Source organism: Cervus elaphus, chromosome 30, assembly GCF_910594005.1.
Source record: "Cervus elaphus chromosome 30, mCerEla1.1, whole genome shotgun sequence".
In the NCBI taxonomy this organism is placed as follows: Eukaryota; Metazoa; Chordata; class Mammalia; order Artiodactyla; family Cervidae; genus Cervus; species Cervus elaphus.
Genome location: NC_057844.1, coordinates 21,786,140 through 21,810,372, shown reverse-complemented (window position 1 = coordinate 21,810,372; position 24,233 = coordinate 21,786,140). Strand labels below are relative to the sequence as shown.

General features: G+C 38.4%; 1 protein-coding gene across 6 annotated transcripts in view; it reads right to left on the bottom strand.

Annotated features, from left to right (window-relative positions):
* Positions 1-24,233, bottom strand: part of WDFY2 (WD repeat and FYVE domain containing 2) — a 179,498-nt gene that overhangs the window by 51,069 nt on the left and 104,196 nt on the right. For all 6 annotated transcript variants that reach the window (XR_006338920.1, XR_006338923.1, XR_006338921.1 and 3 more), the window contains exon 4: positions 3,083-3,137. Coding sequence is in view for 1 of the 6 variants with exons in the window: in XM_043892182.1 (XP_043748117.1) it covers positions 3,083-3,137 (55 nt within the window). In the remaining 5 variants the exon portion in view is untranslated. The remainder of the gene's footprint in view (positions 1-3,082; positions 3,138-24,233) is intronic.

Here is a 24,233-nt window from a genome sequence, read left to right as displayed (position 1 = left end):
ACACAACCTGGCCTTGGCAAGATGGCCCTTCTAGACTGGTGACCAAACAGTATGGCCAGAACCACAGTGAATCCCTCTGGGACAGACATTTCACCAAATGCCTGATGTTTAAAAATCTGACATCTGAAGCTGGAGTGTCTACAGGGATTTAGAAGGGGCATAGAAGCAATGATACTGTAACTTCTCTACATAGTACCTGCCTTTCAGAGAATCGGCCACCATCAAGATCAAAACGTTGCCTTAAACTCAAAGATGGGACTTCCTAGAGAAACTCCTGTCATGTCTATGTCATCAAATGCCCAATTTTAAGTTCCACCATTGGCGGAACTTAAAAGCGGACTCTATAATGGTTCACCTTCAAGTCTATTTTAGGCAGAAAGTGGCCCCTAGCGCCTTCCTCTCTTTTTTCAAGAAGGCGCCGTTGATCTTCTTCCTGTTATTTTCTAAGTCCAAGGGGATGACAGTAGCCCAGAAGATAAGGGGGTTTGCAGCGCTCCAAGCTACCATTCTGGGTCAGAGGAGGAGACAGACTCAAAAATCTTATGTGACTTGCTCAAAGCTACACAACCAATGAGTGACAAGGATAGAATTAAAACCCTAGTCTCTCTGCCAAAGTTCATTCTCTTTCTCTGTCATGCTGCCTATGACTACTGAAAATGCAAACAAAAACCAACAAAAAACAAACCCTAAAACTCAAAGCACATACTCTTTCTAAGATGACAGAATTCTCTTATTAAAAAAGAAACCATTTGAAGATACATACATAATGTTAAGCTTCAGGAACCTAGGCTTGAAGCCTGGCTGTACTTGTTAAATAGGGGCCATGATCTTCATCTTAGGGAGGAAACATCTAGTTTCTCACAATTAAGTACACATGACCCCTAAACAAGGCACGTTTGAACTGCATGGGTCCACTTATATGTAGATATGTTTCAACAGTAAATACCACAGCACTTCCTGATCTGCAGTTGGACAAGAGTCAACTGCATGATGTTAGCTATAGTTTGTTTTTTTAATAGATGTTTCTCTCTCAAGTTGAAGACGTTCCTGTCTATTTGTAGTTTGCTGAGAGTTTAGATCATGAATGGGAGTCAGGTGTTATTGAATGCTTTTTCTGTGTCAATTAATATGATCCTATGATTTTTCTTCTTTAGGCTTTTGACGTGACGGATTACACTGATTTTCATTGAACCAGCTTTGCGTATCTGGAATAAACCCCACTTGGTCATCGTGTATAATTCTTTTTACATGTTGCTGGATTTGCTAGTATTTCTTTTAGGACTTTAACGTCTAAGTTTATGAGAGAATTAGGGCTGTAGTTTTCGTTTCCTGTAATGTCTTTGTTTTTGGTATCACTTGTTTTAAAAGTGATTGTTTTAAAAAATGGTAATGGAGATAAAAATCTACATAATATAAAATTCACCATTTAAACCATTTTTCAGTGTATAATTCAGTGATTTTTAGTTTATTCACAGTGCTGTGCAATCATTATGGGAAATGTTCTATTTCCAGAACATTTCTATCACCTCCAACCCATACCTCCAATCCCCTTAGCGCCATCCCTGAGGAACCCCTAATTTACTTTCTGTGGCTATGAATGCTCCTATTCTTAACATTTCATATAAATGTAATCATACAATGTATGGTCTTTTCTTTCACTCAGCATATTTTCAAGGTTCATTCACATGATAACCAGTATCAGCACTTCATTCTCTTTTTGTGGCCAAATAAGAATTCACTGTATTGATAAACCATATTTTGTTTATCCATTCATCCATCTGTGAATATTTAGATTGTTTTCACTTCTTAGCTATTGTGAATAAGGCTGCTATGATATGGATATACAAACACTTGTCCCTGCTTTTATTTCTTTTTGGGAATAAACCTCACTTGCTTGTGATGTACTTCCCTTTTTATATATTGCTGGATTTGATCTGCTTTAATTGTGTTTAGATTTACTTGATTCTATTTTCATGGGGGATGCATGGATACTATGCATGCCTTGTTCACTATTATAATTTTCAGTTATTGGAACACAGTAGGTACTCAATAAATGATCAGTGATACGTAAAAAAAAACACTACAGAATAAACCCATAGGGATGGTGATGTACACACTGCTATATTTAAAATAGATAACCAAAAAGGATCTACTGTATAGCACACGGAACTCTGCTCGATGTTATGTGGCAGCCTGGATGGGAGGGGAGTTTGGGAAAGAAGGGATACACATATATGTATGGCTGAGTCCCTTCGATGTTCATCTGAAGCTATCACAACATTGTTAATGGGCTATACCCCAATGCAAAATAAAAGGCTCAAAAGAAAAAAAAAAAAAAAAACTAGTTATTAAAGGAAAAAAAAAGAATAAACCCATAGAGAAATCAATTTTTGCTCAACATCTAAAAATGAAGAACTTAATGCTGAGAATTTTCTAAAATCAGGAGGAGTTGCTATGTCTAAGGATACCTCAAGAGGAGCGGCCGGACGATCATAAATGAGGTCACGAGATGTGGATGAAATGACCTCTAAGTGTTCCAAGGTCTACTTCTAATGTTCTGGCCCCTGCCACAGTTGACCTCGAGGAAACACTCCTTAGTGAAAATTTGCTCCTGATCTGTACTATGTAAATGGTCTATGGTACAATGCCAATGTTGAAGACACAATAAAACCCGAACGCCTTCCCTGAGACAATATGAACCTTTTACAACTGTTAACCAAAAATGAAATGAGCTCCGTGAAAGCAGTTCACTCCCAACCCCAGCCCCACTCTCCAAGTCTGCTGCAGGGACTCCAGGCAGTGGGGTGGAGCAGGGAGACCAAGGACAGAGGCTGTGGCTACTGGAGTCACACGGGAACTGGACTGGCCCTGCAAGTTACCGGCTACAGGACTACAGGCCAGTCAGCCAATCTCTTTGTGCCTCTGCTTCTTGATTCAAAAACCGGGATAATATTCACCACAAAGCACTGCAGTGTTTTGTTCCCAGTGACTGTTGTAAAGTTAAGTCCCCTCTTGTGGCCATGGAAGCCATCAAGGAACATTTCAAAGTCTAAGGCAATGAAAACACGATTCTCATTCCTACCTTGATAGTTTTTCACAGGAGTCATCTTGTTATAATCTTCTGATAAAATAAACTCCTACAAAAGAGAAGGAAAATATTAAGCAAAAAGAAATTCTTTAAGTGAATAAACATGTTTGGTAAAAACTAGATTGTATAAAGCAAACATCATCACTAAATTACCTCTAACATTAATATTTTGCCAATCAACTCAGCATTTTCTGTACCTCTTTAAAAGTAACAATCATAATTATGATCCAATGTAATTATCGTAATTTTTAACCTTACAACTCTGAAATTGATTTTTTTTTTTTTTTGAGTATACATGAGAAGAAAACTGGATCAAGTTCAGAGTTTTGATCCAGGTCAATTTTGAAGGTAAATCCGATTCAAATTACTTTTTTTCTCGGTGGTACCACAGCTGAAATTTTGCAAGTCTCTGGCCAGAGATCAAACAGGATGGTAATGCTCTACTAGGAAAATAAGTTAGCTATTTTAAAGATTCTGTTTCCAATAGCAGTCTTACTTCCCAGTACAACAAGCTTCTCAAGGCTGCATCTTACTCATCCCTGTGTCCCCAGAGTATCTGGCACAGTGCTTTGGCACAGTAGAGAGTCAAGAAATAGTGAAAACATGGATATGTAAAAGATAGTCAAAAACAGTGAAAAAACGAATATGTAAAAGGTGTCTCCCAATCTGATGAGGTTAGTTTCAGTGTCAAATTTACTCAAAATGATCAGTTTCTATATAACACATTGTACATACTCTTTGTGAAGACACAGGTGAAATTTTGTGTTTATGTTAGCATACTTCACCTAAGCATATACAAAAACCCACATGTAGAAGCCAGTCAAAGATATATAAGTTCCAGCCAGGTTTTTGAGTCCTTTAACTTCTTTCAAATGCAAAATCTGAAAGCAGCATTTCAAATTTTGAAATTTCCATATATTCTTAAACAGTATATTTCCATATATTCTTAAACAATAGGTTGTCAAATATAAGGAAAACTGCCAAGAGTAATAAATTGATGTCTTTATGGGAACTGAAAAACAGAACAATGAATCTTTTCAAAATATTTGGAGGCTTTCAGAATTGCTCCTTGATGACTTCAAGAAAAGTGGTAGGAAGACAGACGCACAGACGCGTGACTTGCAATCTGGGTATTTACTGAGTTCATATAGTTTCTGTGGTTTTTCAGAGGTACATAATTACACTGCTTTTGCAATAGGTGCCACAAAGTTAAAGTACAAGGTGATGTGAGAGGATAAACACTTTAACAAAGTCCCTCTGGGTATTGACCCCCCCCCCCCTTAAGAAGCTTATCTGCAAATGGATTTTCTTCACCATGTTTTTCTCAGTAAAAACATTATGCAACTTGTCATTTTTAAAATTCATTTCATCATTCCTTCAAGGAGTGGCATAATGTTCATTTCTGGTTTCTGAAGAGCTAGGCTCACAATTGAAGAGAACAGACTAATTTTTAGAGAAGTCAAGTAGTTTTCCCATAAGGAGCTTGTAAGTGTGGGTAAAAAGGCACGTACGTATCTGAGCAATGGTTCACGACCACCCTTAATCCCTGGCAAGAATAGCTCAGCTCTGGGCCCCACTCTCTATTTATATTTATTACTGGAGGATAATTGCTTTACAATATGTTAGTTTCTGTTGTACAACAAAGTGAATGAGCCCCATGTACACACACTGCTTCCCTCTCGAGGCCCCTCCCACCCCGTCCACCTCAGCCCTCCAGTCGTCACAGAGCACTGAACTGAGCCCCTGTGCTGTACGGAGGCTTCCCACGAGCGAGCTATTCCTGTGCCCCACACTTTCAGCTCAGTTCAGTCCAGTCGCTCAGCCATGTCCGACTCTTTGCGACCCCATGAACCGCAGCACGCCAGGCCTCCCTGTCCATCACCAACTCCCGGAGTTGACTCAAACTCATATCCATCGAGTCGGTGATGCCATCCAGCCATCTCATCCTCTGTCGTCTCCTTCTCCTCCTGCCCTCAATCCTCAATCTTTCCCAGCATCAGGGTCTTTTCAAATGAGTCAGTTCTCTGCATGAGGTGGCCAAAGTATTGGAGTTTCAGCTTCAACATCATTCCCTCCAATGAACACCTAGGACTGATCTCCTTTAGGATGGACTGGTTTGATCTCTTTGCAGTCCAAGGGACTCTCAAGAGTCTTCTCCAACACCACAGTTCAAAGCATCCCCATACTTTAGAGCATCCCAAATTTCCTATCATACACACAAAATGTATTTCTTAAAGACAATTGCTATTTGGGCAAGTGTTCACTGAGTTTATATCATGCATATGTTATTTTTAATACACTGAAAGGGTTCTTTAGCTTGGGCCAAAGGTACATTAATTCCTATCAGAAACAGGCAGGATATAAAATAAAACAACCTGATGCAGACTTGTGTTTAGGGTTAAGATATACATATATAATAAAATTCTCAGTTCCCTGCATAGGTGAATTTAATTTCTTGTTCATTTGTTTTTCCTATGAAAATAGATACATAATCATGGAGAAAATTTCAGAAACTGTCAGCATTTTTTTTCATTGTTACTTTCTTGATCAGACAGACAATTTGCTATTCTAGGAAACGTAAGACTGATAAATATTTAAAAGCTCCTGATGATACTATTTCTCAGAGATAATTATTATGAAAAATATTACTGGAAATGTAATAAAACAAAATATTAATATCATCCAACAATACTATTTTCTGGTAACAAATCATGCATATCAGTCCATATGAATACGTACTTGTCAACTTCAGTCTTTTTAACAACTGCATAGGATGTACTGGAATGTTCTTCTGTTGACAAATGTCTATATTGTTTCCAGTTTTCCTTACTAAAACAACAGAGACCTTCCTGGTGGTCTAGTGGCTAAGACTCCACGCTCACAAGGCAGGGGGCCCGGGTACAACCTCTGATCAGGGAACTAGATCCCACCTGCTATCACCAGAGTTGGCAAGCTGCACCCAAAGATCCTGCATGTTGCAACAAAGGTCATAGGTTCTGCACGCCACAACTAAGACCCAGTGAAGACAAATCTAAAACAACAGAGGACTTCCCTGGTGGCTCAGCGGATAGGAATATGCCTGTGGATAGCACCTAAGCCTGTGGACCATGACCACTGAACCCATGAGCTGTAACTCCTGAGCCTGTAATCAACCACAACTACTGAGCCCGAGTGCTGCAAATCCTGAAGCCCGTGTGCCCGAGAGCCTGTGCTCTGCAACCAGAGAAGCCACTGCACCGAGGAGGCCGTGCACTGCAATGAAGACCCAGCACAATCCAAAATAAGCACATTAATTTTAATAAAAGACATACACATTTAAAATTATTTTATCCATCTTTCTATCCTCCCTTGTTTATTTTTAAGAACATTTTTAGATTCACAGCAAGATTGAAAGGAAAGTACAGATTTTCTCATAAAGCCCTTGTCCCCACACATGCATAGCCTCCCTCTTTATCAACATCCCACCAGAGTGATACATTTGTTAGAAGAGATGACCTATATCGCACATCATTATCGTCCCAAGTCCACAGTTTGCACTAGGCTTCACTCTTGGTCTAAATTCTGTAGATTTTGACAAATGTAAAATGACATTATGTCTGCCACTGGAGTATCATACAGAGTATTTTCACTGCCCTAAAAGTCCTCTGTGTTTTGCTTATTCATCTTTCTCTCCTGCTTAATCCCTGGCACCACAGATCTATTCACTATCTCCAAAATTTTGCCTTCTCCAGGTGGCCATACAGTTGGAATCACGTTAAGCAGCCTTTTCAGGCTGGCTTCTTTTATTCATTAATACTCATTTAAGTTTCCTCCATGTCTTTGCTTGGCTTGATTGCTCGTTTCTTTTAGATCTGAATAGTATTCCACTGACAAGATGTACCACAGTTTACTTATCCATTCATCTACTAAAGGACATCTTGGATGATTCCAGGTTTTGGCAATTACAAATACAGCTGCGGCTTCTCTCCTAGCTCAGTCAGAAAAGAATCTGCCTGCCAATGCAAGAGACGCAAGAGATATGGGTCCGGAAGATCCTCTGGAGAAGGAAATGGCAACCCACTTCAGTATTCTTGCCTGGAGAATCTCATGGACAGAGGAGCCTGATGGGCTACAGTCCATGGGGTCGCAAAGAATCAGACACAGCTGAGGGACTAAACCACCACCAAACAACTGCAGGCAGGTTTTTGTGTGGGCATACTTTTTCAACTCCTTTGGGTAAATTCCAAGGATTGGTGGGTGGTTGGTGGGATTGCACTGAATCCATAGATCAAATAGGGAAGAACTGACATCTTGACAATATTGAGTTTTCCTATCTATGAATGTGGAACACCTCTTTATTTATTTAGTTCTTTAATTCACCAGAGGTTTGTGGTTTTTTTCATATAGATCTACATATCTTGTTAGATTTGCACTCAAGTATTTCATCTTTCTGGATGCTAATGGTATTTTTTTTTTTTAATTTCAATTTCTACTTGTTCATTGCTGGTATACAGGAAATGACTGACTTGTATATTAACCTTGAATCCTAAAATTTTAATGCTGTTGTTCAGGTGCTAAGTCATGTCCGACTCTTTGCAACCCCATGAACTGTAGCCTGTCACATTTCCTTCCTTCACTATTTCCCCGAGTTTGCTCAAACTCATGTCCACTGAGTCAGTGATGCCACCCAACCATCTCATCCTCTTTTGCCCCCATCTCCTCCTGTCCTCAATCTTTCCCAGCATAAGGGTCTTTTCCAGGGAGAAACCTCAGTAAGACTGCTTATTAGTTCCAGGAGGTTTTGAGTATTTTGGGGTTTTTTGTTTTTGTTTTTGTTTTACAATTCTTTGAGATTTTCTACATAAATCATCATGTTATCTGCAACAAAGATAGTCTTAATTCTTCCTTCCCAGTCAATATACATTTACTTTTTTTTTTTTTAATCTTATTCCGTTAGCTAGAGAACTCTTAGAACAATGTTGAAAAGAAATCATAAGAAGGAATCAAGGTTGAAAAGGAATTATTGCCCTTGCCTGAAATTTGATTTTAGGGAGAGCTGCTGGGTTCTCATCACACCTGTCATAATGTTCACTGTAACAGATGCGCATACAAATCACACAGTATATATGAGGAAGAGGTTAGTAATCATCTCCACTCTCTATCTCAATCCTTTGAAACAGTGCTAACAGTCTATTGTATCCTTCCACATGTTTTTTTCACCCTAAAGAAAACCCTTATTAAACATATAGGTTTTTTTTTTTTTTTTCTGGTTTGTTGTGTAGTGTAAAAATAGGATCATACTACATACTACATATAATTTGTTCTTTTCATTTGTAATATATCAGAACTATCTTTCCAGGGCAAAACACACCCCAAAATACGGATATACCATATTTTTTTCAAGTATCTTTCATTAAATGGACATTTCACTTGTCTCCTATTTTCTACTATTACAATACAGCAAAAATGTCTTCAAATGTATAAACATATGAACTAATGCATATGTTGCAAAGATGCTGGCTGAAAGATTGTGTACACTTAATATCTGAATACACTCTGACAGATCACTTTGTAGAAGTATGCAGAATTTCATTTCCCCACCATCTGGCCCTCATACGAAAGCCTACTTCCCCATATCTCATCGGCATTAGGTATTACTCATCTTTTCAATTTTTTGCCAAATTAACATACAAAAGTTATAACTCACTATGGTTTAATATGCATTATCTTAACGGCTTATGAGTCAGAGCACTTTTTATATGTTTATTTGCCATATTCACTTCTTGTTTTAGGAATTTCGTCTTCAAATTCTGCTGCAGCCTGGTTTCCTAAAAAGTTGAGTTTGAGGTGAAACTTAAGTGCTATCTCTTAGTTTGGAGATGTGGTATCTGTGGTCTGAGTGAGGGAGAAGCAAAGGAAGCAGAAAAAGATTAATGGTGTCACTAACTTGGGCTGTGCTTCGTGAAGAAGCCCAACTGGTTCTCCAGGGCACAGCAGGTCTCTGGACAGACAGAACACACACCAGACTTTGGAAGAATCCACTGGACAGCGGGGTAAAGACGGAATTTATCTACCAACTCTCTGCTCCCTTGCTTTAAAATTTGATTATAACTCCAGCACACTTACCTTCTCCCTTCTTCTAGAAGGCTGCATTGCCTATTCCTTGTTAGCAGTCACTGGGGTAAGTCAGATTTTAGGCCTTTCAAGGGGTGTACTTCATACAACTCAGAAAGTCACTGCGGAACCAAAGAGCTAGCTAGCTTCCTTCAGTTTTAGTTTAAAGATAGCAAAGAACGGGGTAGGTAAGAGTTCAGACCTCGGGCACTGGAACCAAACTATCTGGTTAAAATTCCAGCTAAAACGTGTACTAGTTACATGATCTTGGGGAAGTTACTCAAGATTTCTGTGCTTCCGTTTTCTTCTCTGTAATAGCCTCATAAGACTGCAGTGAGGATTAGTTAATATTTATGAAATACTTAAAGCAATGTCTGGCACACTTTACCTTCAGAAAATGAATTAAGCAACTTACCTTTTAAAAAGGCTGCTTTTCGGCCTTTTGGCTAAGATCAACTGTGGTATGGGGGCTTCTCAGGTGGTACAGTGGTAAAGAATTTGCCTGGCATTGCAGGAGAGGAAAGAGACGCAGGCTCAATCCCTGGGTCAGAAAGACCCCCTGGAGCAGGAAATGGCAACCTGCTCCAGTATTCTTGCCTGAAAAATTCCATGGACAGAGGAGTCTGGTGGGCTACAGTCCATGGGGTCACAAAGAGTAGGACACGACTGAGCATACACAGCTTTTTAACAAAATCTTCTGGAAAATAATAAACAACTCTGACTGAAGAATTAGAATTCAATTATAAAATCAGCAACTCCCAGTCCTTTAAAAAATAACAGCTTTTTGACAGATAGTCCAATTTCTTTTCTTAAAATTAATTTTAATTGGAGTACAGTTGATTTACAATGTTGTGTTAGTTTCAGGTATAGAGCAAAGTGAATCAGTTACACATATACACATATGCACTCTTTTGTAGATCCTTTTCCCACATAGGCCACTGCAGAGTATTGAGCGGAGTCCCCTGTGCTACACAATAGGCCTTTCTCAGCTCTCTATTTTATATACAGCACTGTCTACATGTCAGTCTCAGTCTCCCAATCTATCCCTCCCCATCTCCTTTCTCCCTTGGTAACCATAAGTTTGCCTTCTACATCTGCGTTTCTATTTCTGTTTTGTAAGTAAGTTCATTTGTATCATTTCTTTGTAGATTCCACATATAAGTGATATCATATGGTATTTGTCTTTCTCAGTCTGACTTACTTCAGTTCAATCGCTCAGTCATGTCCGACTCCTTGCAACCCCATGGACTGTAGCACGCCAGGCCTCCCTGTCCATAAACAACTCCCAGAGCTTACTCAAACTCATGTCCATCGAGTCGGTGATGCCATTCCAACCATCTCATCTTCTGTCGTCCCCTTCTCCCACTTTCAATCTTTCCCAGCATCAGGGTCTTTTCCAATGAGCCAGTTCTTCACATCAGGTGGTATTTGGTAGTTTGGTATTTGGTATTTGGAGTTTCAGCTTCAGCATCAGTCCTTCCAATGAATATTCAAGACTGATCTCCTTTAGGATGGACTGGTTGGATCTCCTTGCAGTCCAAGGGACTCTCAAAAGTCCTCTCCAACACCACAGTTCAAAAGCATCAATTCTTTGGTGCTCAGCTTTCTTTATAGTCCAACTCTCACATCCATACATGACTACTGGAAAAACCACAGCTTTGACTAGACAGACCTTTGTTGGCAAAGTAACGTCTTTGCTTTTTAACATGCAGTCTAGGTTGGTCATAGTTTTTCTTCCAAGGAGCAAGCGTCTTTTAATTTCATGGCTGCAGTCACCATCTGCAGTGATTTTGGAGACCAAAAAAATAAACTCTCTCACTATTTCCATTGTTTCTCCATCTATTTGCCATGAAGTGATGGGACCAGATGCCATGATCTTAGTTTTCTGAATGTTGAGTTTTAAACCAACTTTTTCACTCTCTTCTTTCACTTTCATCAAAAGGCTCTTTAGTTCTTCTCTTTCTGCCATAAGGATGGTGTCATCTGCATATCTGAGATTATCGATATTTCTCCCAGCAATCTTGATTCCAGCTTGTGCTTCATCCAGCCCAGCATTTTGCATGATGTATTCCGTATATAAGTTAAATAAGCAGGGTGAAAATATACATCCTTGACATGCTCCTTTGGAATCAGTCCGTTGTTCCATGTTCAGTTCTAACTGTTGCTTCTTGACCTGTATACAGATTTCTCAGGAGGCAGGACAGGCGGTGTTCCCATCTTTTTAAGAATTTTCCAGTTTGTTGTGATCCACACAGTCAAAGATTTTGGACTAGTCAATAAAGGAGAAGTAGATGTTTCTGTTGGAGAAGGAAATGGCAACCCACTCCAGTATTCTTGCCTGGAGAATTCCAGTCCTGTGGCTACAGCTGGGTTTTCCAAATTTTCTGGCAGATTGAGTGCAGCACTTTCACAGCATCATCTTTTAGGATTTGAAATAGCTCAACTGGAATTCCATCACCTCCACTAGCTTTGTTAGTATGATGCTTCCTAAGGCCCATTTGACTTCGCGTTCTAGGATGTCTGGCTCTAGGTGAGTGATCACACCATCATGGTTATCTGGGTCGTGAAGATCTTTTTTGTATAGTTCTTCTGTGTATTCTTGCCACCTCTTCTGAATATCTTCTGCTTCTGTTAGGTCCATACCATTTCTGTCCTTTATTGGGCCCATCTTTGCATGAAATGTTTCCTTGGTATCTCTAATTTTCTTGAAGAGACCTCTAGCCTTTCCCATTCTATTGTTTTCCTCTATTTTTTTGCACTGATCACTGAGGAAGGCTTTCTTATCTCTCTGTGCTATTCTTTGGAACTCTGCATTCAAATGGGTATATCTTCCCTTTTCTCCTTTGCCTTTAGCTTCTCTTCTTTTCTCAGCTATTTGTAAGGACTCCTCAGACAACCATTTTGCTTTTTTGCAAGTCTTTTTCTTGGGGACGGTCTTGATCACTGCCTCCTGTACAATGTCACAAACCTCCGTCCATAGTTCTTCAGGCATTCTGTCTATCAGATCTAATCCCTTGAATCTGTTTGTCACTTCCACTGTATAATCGTAAGGGATTTGATTTAGGTCATACCTGAATGGTCTAGTGGTTTTCCCTACTTTATGCAATTTCAGTCTGAATTTTGCAATAAGAAGTTGACTTCACTCAGTATGAACATCTTTAGGTCCATCCATGTTGCTGCAAATGACATTATTTCTTTCTTTCTTTTTTTTTTTTTTACATTAAAATTTTTCTTTCTTTCTTTTTTCTTTTTGGCTATGCTGGGTCTTCGTTGCTTTGCACGGGTTCTCTTTAGCTGTGGTGAGTAGGATCTACTCCTCATTGGAGGATGCAGGCTTCTCATTGTTGTGCTTCTCTTATCGCCGAGCACAGGCTCTAGGTGCTTGGGCTTCAATGGTTGTAGCACGACTCAGTAGTTGTGGCCCATGGGCTGAGCTTCTCTGTGGCAAGTGGGATCTCCCTGGACCAGAAATCAAACCTGTGTCCCCTGCACTGGTAGGCAGATCTCCATCCACTAGCCCACCAGGAAAATCCTATATCATTCTTTTTAATGGCTGAGTAATATTCCATTGTCCTATATCATTCTTTTTATGGCTCAGTAATATTCCTCTGTGTGTGTGTGTGTGTGTGTGTGTGTGTGTGTATCACATCTTCTTTATCCAATTTTTGATCAATGAACATTTAGATTGCCTCATGTCCTTGCTATTATAAATAGTGCTGCACTGGGATGCATGTATCTTTTTGAATTATGGTTTTATCTGGATATATGCCCAGGAGTGGGATTACTGGATCATATGGAAGCTCTATTTTTATTTTTTTAGGGAATCTCCACACTGTTCTCCATAGTGGCTGTACCAATTTATATCCCACACTCCCTCCAGCATTTATTGCTTGTAGATTTTCTGATGACGGCCATTCTGACCAGTGTGAGGTGATACCTGATTGTAGCTTTGACCTGCATGTCTCTAACAACTGCTGATGTTGAGCATCTTTTCATGTGCTTTTTGGCCATCTGTCTGTCTTCTTCACAGAAATGTCCATGTAAAATTTTCTAATTTCCAATTACAGCTATTGATCTATGTAAGCATTCTACTTCTCCTTGAGTCAAATTTATTAATTTATATTGTTATAAAATCATTCATTTTCAAATTTTCAAATATATTACTACAGAATTAATATAATATTGTCTTCTGATTCTTTCATTCTCTTATACAGGCAGATCTGCTATGCCACTTATGCTAAAAACATGAATTAGTTTCAACAGGATTGGCATATTAGGGAATGATCTGAGCATAGCTACAATTTCACAGGTGGTTATGCATGATTTTGTCTTCCAGAAATACCAGGTGAACATAGAAAACTGAACACAGCTGAACTGAGCTGCACAGGAACACACACACACACCCCCCTTACACAGTACACACACACACACACCTTAAACAGTGCACACACACACCCCTTACACAGTATACACACACACACACCTTACACAGTACACACACACACACCCCTTACAGTACACACACACACACACACCTTACACAGTACACACACATACACACACACACACACCCCTTACACAGTACACACACACACCCCTTACACAGTACACACACACACACACACCCCTTATACAGTACACACACACACACACCCCTTACACAGTACACACACACACACCTTACACAGTGCACACACACACCCCTTACACAGTACACACACACACACACACACACACCCACCCCTTACACAGTACACACACACACACACACCCCTTACACAGTACACACATACCCACACCCCTTACACAGTACACACACACACACACACCTTACACAGTGCACACACACACCCCTTACACAGTACACACACACACACACCCCTTACACAGTACACACACACACACACACACACACACACACCCCTTACACATCTACCATCTACCTCAGGGTATCACTGCCTGAGAACCACACCTATCCTCACTTGGTGTTAAAACTTGGCCTTCTGATTTCCGTTAACCTCCTCCATTAATTCAAAATAACTCACAAGCTGTGACCTTTCTGAGGCCCACTTCCACATGCAAGCTTCACGTCTTTTCCAGGTAAAATTATGTATATATTGCAATGTTTATGGATTTCTCAACTATGTAACACATGCATAAAACTATGCTGGCATTTTAACCAGTGTCCTATCTTCATTTCTTACATATCACCAACAAAGTTGTTTGTTTTCTGGAAAAATTTTTTGAGTAATGTGCCCCAATTTTTCCCATATGTCCTATGATTTTTATCATGTGATCATGCATCATCCAATAATTTTTAAAAACATGTATGTTGCATTACAGCAAAATTAGGTGGTTATAAATATAATACGCTTGTATCTGTTTTCTTACACTTAATATCATCTGCTTTTTATTTTTACAGTTTTCCTTAATGACATGTGCCAGGAATTTGTCTATTTTATCAGCACTTCCTAAAACTCAGCTTTTGGTTTTATGTGCTATCCTTTTGTTTTCCCTATCTCTAATTTCAAGATTTACTTTTATAATTTTCTCTTCCAACCTTCTTTTGGCTTACTTTATCACTTTTTCATAAATGAAGCTGAATGCTTAGGTTCACATGTATACATCTTTATGCTAAAGTAAAAATATTTTATGGCAAAATTCTCAAGGTATAGATCTGACTGTATTCCATAGGTTTTGATACAAAGCAGTTGCTTTTAAACAATTTCAGTGTTGTTTTATGAATTAATAAATATATCATTTATATGTTGATTTCCTCTTTAAATGAGAGGTAACTTAGAAAAAAATTCTTAATTTATGAGCATTTATATTTATGGATTTTTTTTGTTGTTAATTTTTAGTTTTATTAGCTTATATTCAGAAAACATGTAACATTTTTACATTCTAGAATTAGTTAAGATTTTCTTCATGGTGAAGATAGTAATGATTTTGTGTTTTGTAGATGAGAAAAAAATGTATTTTATCCAAAGTTCTAGATTTACTTGTATATCCTTCCAATGAAATGATGAAAATTTTCAAATAGTCTATATTTTTACTTATTTTTTATCTAGTTGAATTTCAAATTCAGAACTAAGCAGACTAAAGAATTCTGCTTTATTTTTAGTATTATTTTTCTTATTATAGAAGTAAAAATGAAAACTGTGGAACAGTAACAAGAAGGAAATTTAAATTGGCTATAATTCTACCAGTGATAAATACTGTTAATATTTTAATTATTTTTTTTCAACCTTTTCGCTGGTATACATAAGGACACATTAAATTGGAATAGCAGTAGTACCACTGAAGCACTTCTCATGTTACTAAATAATTCTTTGAAAACATAGTTTAATGGCTACATAATATTCCATTGGAAGACTATATTGAGATTTCAACTAATTAGTCTCTGACCATTAAACTTCTAAAACACCAGTTTTTACTGTAAAATGTATTTTTTATTATTTTATTAAAATAGTTTATTATTTTAAAAACAAGATTATCTTTTATAAATGATCTTTGTTTGTTTTTATGATGATTTTCTTTGAATGGTTTTCCAGAAATGAAATTATTGATGTAAAGGTACAAATACTTCTAAAGCTCTCACTGCATATGATCAGTACTTTTTCTAAACAGTTTACGTTAATATGTCCTTTCTATCAGTGTTAAAGAGAATCTATTTTATTCAATTCTAGTCAATATGAATTTTAAATAATATCCTAAAATTGCTATTACTTAGATAAAAATATAATTTAAAAATTTTAACACTCTAAAATACTTATTAGACTTTAGTTATTTCCTCTTCTGTGAATTTTCTGCTATCTATAGCATTTTAGAGTTCTTGTTATTTATTTCTATATGCTTATCACAGTTTGAAGATAATATACATCCTCTATCATATTTTAAATAACTATTTGTTGTTTTCATAAAATTGTATTTAAGCAGCTTTTTCAGATTGAGAAATTTTGAAATGTTATGTAATCAAATATAATATTTTCCTTTGTGATTTCCACTCTTTTAAGCTTACATGTTCTCCCTCTTAAAAACTGTATACTGCCCACTCTGTTTACTTCTAGTTTTTCATTTTGCTTTTTTGAAGCTTTATTTTGTATGTTTAAAGCTGCTTAAGGCTCTTGAAATTTATTTTGGTGTAGGACATGAAGTGAAGATTAAAATCGATCTTTTTCTTAACAGCAAACCAACTGCTTTAGCAGTATTTATTTAGAAACTTTTCCCATCCACAACTGACTTACAATGTCTTCTTTAGCCTGTTTTATGTTTTTACACATAATTGGGTCTATTTGGGAGCTGTCTAACTCTGCTCTATTGACCTGCTATTCTATTCTTGTGTCGAAATGAAAATGACTTAATTACTGCAGATATAAAGTATGTCTTAACCCAGAAGCTATGTGTCTCCTAGTTTCTCTTCTTAAAAAATGTAGCTGGATGATCATTATAATAACATTTTTTGTGACAAAAAAGAAAAATCATATTAGGAATTTTGATTGGAATTTTACTAAATCTCTAACTTCAGGAAGAACTGACATTTAAAAGTCTTTTATATTCACAAAATTGGATAATTTTCTTCAACAAAGTTTCACATGCTGCTTTTTGAGATCATATTTAGATTTTCATTAATTTCTGTGATTGTTTTTTAATCCTTAGTAAACCAAGTTTAAAAAAAAAAGATAGATTTATGGTTGCTGCTTTTGGACTAAAACTTAAAAACAGTGATATCACAGTCCCGGGGTCCATCACATTATGGACCCAGGAAAAATCCTGACTTGTGGCAGCTACAGCAAGACGATCAATACAAGAGAGGGTACGAGGTTACATGGGACGTTTAACACAGTCGTAATTGCCAAGGCGGACTGAAGCACCATTCCACTGGTAAGATTTAGAAGGAAAGGAAGAAGGCATGTTTCAGATCAAATTAAGGAAAGAGAAGAAAAGAGGAAAAAAACCTGGCAAGACTGGTTACGTTCCAACATTCCAACGTGAAGGGCTGTTATTGACAGTCAGCACTTTGGGCTGGGCATGCAGCAAAAAATAAAAATGGGGCAATTCTAATCAGCTTCTCTGCACATTTATCAAATTTCCCCCCCTACTTCTCTTTGTCTCTTTAAATTCCTATGAAAACCAGGTCCTGCAGAATGAGTCAGTCAGATGGTAACATTTCTTTCTTTGGGCCACATCATACTGAAAAGAAAAGTTGCCGACATGCCCTGTCATTAAAGCATGTCAATGAGGCCCGCGCTTGCGTACATACACACCGTTCTCAACCCTCTGGAGGCATATTTCACAAGAACGACAACTGTTTCCTGCGGGTTTATAAAAATTCATCCGCGGATGCCAGGGCTCTTGTGCGGTTACAGAGGTCACTTCACCTAAGTCAAGTTGTTCCTCAGCTTTTCGTCAGTCTAAGGAAGAGGTCAACAGGCAGTACTTTCTGTTTTCACTCAAATGAAAGGTATGTTTGGTTTTCTTCTTTTAGTCATTCTTAGACTCCTACACAACACACGTTCCAGGGATGTCCTGGAATCTTCTGGGAAACGCAGGAAATGATGGGACGGTGCCACGCTACAGCTTCTGATTCCATCCAGGGATCAGGCAGGCATGACAGGAGCACAGGCAGGCCCAGGAGCTAGAAGAAATGAAAGTGTCTCCACCCCTGCAAAAACACCCAAACTTTGTATGGAGGTCAGGCAGCAGCCGCCAACTCTGTGCCAAGTACTGGGTTGGCCAGACTCATCGGAAGAGACCTGATGTTCGGAAAGATTGGGGGCAGGAGAAGGGGGCAACAGAGGATGAGATGGTTGGATGGCATCACCAACTCAACGGACATGAGTTTGAGCAAACTCTAGGAGACAGTGAAGGACAGGGAAGCCTGGCATGCTGAAGTCCATGGAGTTGCAAAGAGTCAGACACAACTGAGCAACAAAAAGTTTCTTCACGGTTTTCCAAACCATCTTAGAGAAAACCACAAAGGAATGTTTTAGCCAACCCAAGACATTTCTTTCTTTCCTTCTTTTTTCTCTTCCTCCTCCCCCTGGCCCCCGCCCCGCTTTTTTCAAAGTGATGCTAAACCACTGCAAAATTTAAGACCTTTTGAACAATCAATAATAATTAAATCAGAAAGCCAAGAGCTTGGCTCTTTTACTGTTTCCGTGGTCATCCTGACACTGCTCTCTGAGTTATAGAGTCAGTGAATGTTACACTCTTCTAAGCACAGTCCAACTGCTCACTTATTAAGGTTCAATGAAAAAGATTCTGAAGAATTCTAATAATAGAACCATGGTATCTTCCACATAAAACACACACAAACACACACATATATAAATATAAATTGTGAAGTTTCTTGCTTTAGTTGAAAGTTTGCCAATGATCTCTTATTTCTTAAAATATAGCACGGCTCGAGGGAATAGAAATGTCTAAAATTAGATAATTTGCTACTCTGTCTTTGTTGTCTTTGTTGCATACCAGAACATATAAACTGATTTAATACTTGATAAATCTAATTTTTACAAAGAAAACTGAATCAGAGTCTCTGTATAGGTTTTCCACTCCCTCAGAAAAAGAAAAAAAAAAAAGTCCAACTATCCAGCAAGATCATTCAAAAAGCAAACAGGAACTCTTGGGACCTCCATGGCAGTCCAGTGATTAAGACTCCAAGCTTCCAGTGCAGGGGGCCTGGGTTCAATCCCTGGGCGAGGAACTAGGGTCCCACAGGCCATGCAGTGTGGTCAAGAAAATAAAATTAAAGAAAGAAAGAAACAGGATCTCAACTCAGCCAACACGATGGAGAATGAAGGGAGGAATATCATGAGCTTAACTACCCAGCAAAAGTGTTATAAAGCATACAGCTCTGAGATACCCTTATGTGTGGGCCTGTGCAAAGCCATTACTGAGGAGAGGGAATACATGACACGGATGACGTTTCTTGAACACAGAGGTACTACAGTTCTGGGTGGGAACAGAAATGTCTTTTTCTTGCATCTGCCTCCGTAACAGAAATTGATCCAAAACCAAAATCTTGTTGGGAAGTTCAATGCTGGTAAATTTCTCATTTTGCATATTGTCAAATATATAACTTACGGCTTCAATCATTCATTTACATGTGGGTGACTGACTTTTTCTTGTGGTAAAAACACACAATATTGAATTAACCATCTTAACAATTTTTTTTAGTTTTTTAAAATTTTAATTAATTTATTTTTAATTGAAGGATAACTGCTTTACAGAATTTTGCTGTGTTCTGTCAAACCCCAACCTGAATCAGCCACAGGTGTACACACATCCCCTCCCTTTTGGGCCTCCCTCCCATCTCCCGCCCCACCCACTGCTCAAGGTTGGTCCAGAGCCCTGAGCTTCCTGAGCTATACAGCAAATTCCCATTGGCTGTCTATTTTACATGTGGTAATGTGAGTTTCCAGGTTACTCTTTCCATACATCTCACCCTCTCCTCCCCTCTCCCCATCTCCGTAAGTCTATTCTCTATATCTGTTTCTCCACTGCTGCCTGGTAAATAAATTCTTCAGTACCATTTTTCTAGATTCTGTATATATGCATTAGAATACTATATTTATCCTTCTCTTTCTGACTTACTTCTCTGTATAATAGGTTCTAGGTTCATCCACCTCATTAGAACTGACTCAGCTGTGTTCCCTTTTATGGCTGAGTAATATTCCATTGTGTGTATATACTACAACTTCTTTATCCATTCATCTGTCGATGGACATCTAGGTTGCTTCCATATTCTAGCTATTGTAAATAGTGCTGCAATGAACAATGAGATACATGTGTTCTCTTCGGTTTTGGTTTCCTCAGGGTGTATGTCTAAGAGTGGGATTGCTGAGTCATATGGTGGTTTTATTCCTAGTTTTTTTAAGGAATCTCCATACCTACCGTCTTCCTTAGTGGCTGTAACAATTTACATTTCCAACAGTGCAAGAGCGTTCCCTTTTCTCCACACCCTCTCCAGCATTTATTGTTTGAAGACTTTGATGATGGCCATTCTGACCGGTGTGAGGTAATATCTCATTGTGGTTTTGATTTGCATTTCTCTAATAATGAGCAATGTTGAGCATCTTTTCATGTGTTTGTTAGCCACCTGTATGTCTTCTTTGGAGAAATGTCTGTTTAGGTCTTTTTCCCACTTTTTGATTGGGTTGTTTGTTTTTTTGGTATTGAGTTGCATGAGCTGCTTATATATTTTGGAAATTAATCCTTTGTCACTTGTTTCATTTGCTATTATTTTCTCCTATTCTGAGGGCTGTCTTTTCACCTTGCTTATAGTTTCCTTTGCTGTGCAAAAGCTTCTAAGTTTAATCAGGTTCCACTTGTTTACTTTTGTTTTCATTTCCGTTACTCTAGGAGGTGGGTCATAGAGGATCTTGCTTTGATTTATGTCATCGAATATTCTATGTTTTCCTCTAAGAGTTTTATAGTTTCTAGTCTTACATTTAGGTCCTTAATCCATTTTGAGTTTATCTTTGTGTATGGTGTTAGGAAGTGTTCTAATTTCATTCTTTTACATGTGGCTGTCCAGTTTTCCCAGCACCATTTATTGAAGAGGCTGTCTTTGCCCCAGTGTATATTTTTGCCTCTTTTGTCAAAAGTAAGGTACCCATGGGTGCATGGGTTTATTTCTGGGCTTTCTATCTTGCTCCATTGGTCTATATTTCTGTTTTTGTGCCAGTACCACACTGTCTTGATGACTGTAGCTCTGTAGTATAATCTGAAGTCAGGAGGGTTGATTCCCCCAGCTCCATTCTTCTTTCTCAAGACTGCTTTGGCTTTTCGGGGTCTTTTGTGTTTCCATATGAATTGTGAAATTTTTTGTTCTAGTTCTGTGAAAAAAGCCATTGGTAATCTGATAGGGATCGCATTAAATCTGTAGGTTGCATTTGGTAACATAGTCATTTTCACAATATTTTTAAGATTTTTAAGTATTTTAAAGATTTAAATGTATAGTTCAGTGGTGTAAAGTATATTCACACTGCTGCACAACATAGCTCTAGAAATTTTTTCATCTTACAAAACTGAAACTCCATACCCATTAAACACTAATTACCAGCTTTCCCCCAGTCCTTGGTAAGCATCTTTCTAGTTCTTGTTTTTATGATTTTGACTACTTTTGATACTTGACATGAGGAGAAGCACACAGTAAGTGTCCCTTTGTGACTAGTTTATTTCACAAAGCAAAACGTACTTGAGTTTCATCAGTGTTGTAGCATGGGTCAGAATTTCCTTTTTTAAAAAGCCTGAATAATATTCTATTATATGTACATGTGCTGTGTGTGCTAAGTTGCTTCAGTAGTGTCCAACTCTTTGCGACCCCATGGACCATAGACCATCAGGTACCTCTATCCCTGGGATTCTCCAGGCAAGAATACTGGAGTGGGTTGCCATGCTGTCCTCCAGGGGATCTTCCCCACCCAGGGATCAAACCCAGGTTTCCCACATTGCAGGCAGATTCTTTACCATCTGGAAGTCCCACTATATGTACATACCAATTTCTAAAAATTTAATCTGTCAAGAGACATCTGGGTTGCTTTCACCTCTTGGCTATTGTGAATAATGCTGCCATGAACACGGGGGTGTGAATTTCTCTTCCAGATCCTGTTTTGAATTATTTTAGGTATATATGCTCATAAGTGGGACTTCTGGATCCCAGAAGTGGGACTATGGTAATTCTATTTTTAATCTTTTAAGGAACCTCCACACATAAGAAGGTGATTGATTATAAATTCAGTGTTAGAAACTCCTCACGACCCATATAGCTGCCTTCTTCTTTGTTATCTGGTTTCGTGATTAACAGTGTCTCCTTGTTCCCTTGACTACTAGGTAGTTCAGAATTAAATTCATGTCTTAATCATATAAACTGTGCTAGTCCTTGTAATCTGTACACTTGTATTTCTCTACTTTTCACTCAGGCTCTTTTGGCTTGCCAGTAAAGAAGAGGATTTACTGTAAAGAGACAAAGCCTGTAATGGGGAAGCATTAACCACTGAAGCCACACTTAACCTCCTGTCTCTCTCTTGCAGGCTCAAAGCCTCTCTATTATCTGCTTTTTCCCTCCAAGTGCAATCTACTATCCTTTCTCAACCAACCAGGCCCATCCAACAACTCAGCTTCTGTTCCTTCATGATTAGAGCTTGCATGTGGCCATCACAGCCCCTCTGGCCCCCTCTCCTATGTGACCTTTCAGCTTCAACTTAACCCACTGACCTTCAGTTTCAAAGTCAAGGCAGGAAGCTGAGCAGTCTAACTACCTTTTCTCTCTAGGACCCTAGCCAGCCCATATAAGGGCCCTACCCAGCCTTTGGGCCAAGTATCCACTCTGGAGGTCACTAGTCCATGGAATGAGGAGTGAACAAGTCTGTGTCTCACCCATGGGGTTCTCATTCAGCCTCTCTCTACCAATACATCTTGCTCTCTCTTTGGATTTGCTTTCAATATGTGCTTTATTTTTCCTTTCTGTACAAGAACTCCAAAATTCAAAGATTCCCAGGTTCTCACTTATGGCTATCTCCACACTTTAGCCGTCACTGGCCTGGAATTCGTATCTTAATTGTGTTTTTGTTTAATTAGCAGTTCTCCAACTTTCAGGTCTCTAGTTTCCTTTACTCTTAAAAATTATTGAGGACCCCATGGGTTGAATCTATTGAGAGTATCATAATTTTTTAAGATTTTTTTTTATGTGGAATGTTTTTTAAGGCCTTATTGAAATTGTTACAATACTGCTTCTGTTATTTATGCTTTGGTTTTTTTGGCCCCGAGGCATGTGGGATCTTAGCTCCTCAACCAAGGATCGAACCTGCACCCCCTGCACTGGAAGGTGAAGTCTTAACCACTGGACCACCAGGGAAGTCCCCCATAATAGAAATGAAAGTGGAGAAAACTGTAAACTATTAATTCATTAAAATAACAACATTAAATTTGTTACACTGCAATATAAATAACATTCTTTACAAAAATATCTATATTGTGCAAAACAAAAAATTTAAGTGGAAAGCATGGTGTTGTTTGCCATTTTTGCAAATCTCATTAACAGAAGATAGCTGGCTGTTGGTCTCTACTTTTGCATTCAATCTGCATGCTTGTTAGAAAATGAAAATAAAAAGGCGAATGGATCATCTTAGTATTATTATGAAAATACTGAATAGATTTGACCTCACAGACCACAGTGAGGACAATGGGTTCAGTGACTGACTTGACTTTTGGTTTTGATTAACCTTCACTTTAGATTCTGTCAATTTGTCCAGAGAGTTGAGTTATTCCTTTTTGTTTTTAAATTATGAAAAGAGGCTTCGCTGGCTACCAAATGTTGGAACGTTCCCTTCACCTAGGAACTGGGAGGGTAAGAGCCTTTTTTCCCCTTCCATGAACTGCCTAATGGCCCTAATCTTTTTTCATCATATGTACTTTGAGAAACGGGGAGAAGGAATGCTTTAGCTGCAAACCCCCAGCTCTCAACTGTAAGAAACCCTTAGTCATATTTCTAAGAAGACTAACATGTCACATTACTAGGAAGCATTTGAAGCAAGAGAAAAGATAATTGGGGTTTGTACGGCAACAGCAGCTGTTAGCCTCTCTAGATTCAAAATATCACCTACAAAGAAACACATTTGGGTTTACAAATTCTTTCGATAAATTCTCCTTCCAATACAAGCTTAGACACAAAACAGAATTTCAAGGTCTTCCCGCACATAAACGCTACTCTTTCTCTAGGTTTGCCTGGGTGCTTGTTCGCCTGTTATCACCTTTCTTTACTTCAATAATAAAATGTTTTTGTGCTTTCCCACCGGTAGTCCCCAAACACAGGGTGCAGGTAACCAGATCCAGTTGGTTTTTCAATAGTATCTCTCCCAAGAGGATGGAAGGGAGAGAGCAAGTAAAAGAAAAAAGATACATAAGTTTGAATGCAACCACTTCCAAGGCTGCCTCTGGCAAATTTCAGAATCTTAAAGACAAATGCTCCTGGAAGTTATTCAATGAATGGGGAATATCCTGCTCAAGGCCAAAATCTGAAGCCAGAACATTGATGTATCACACA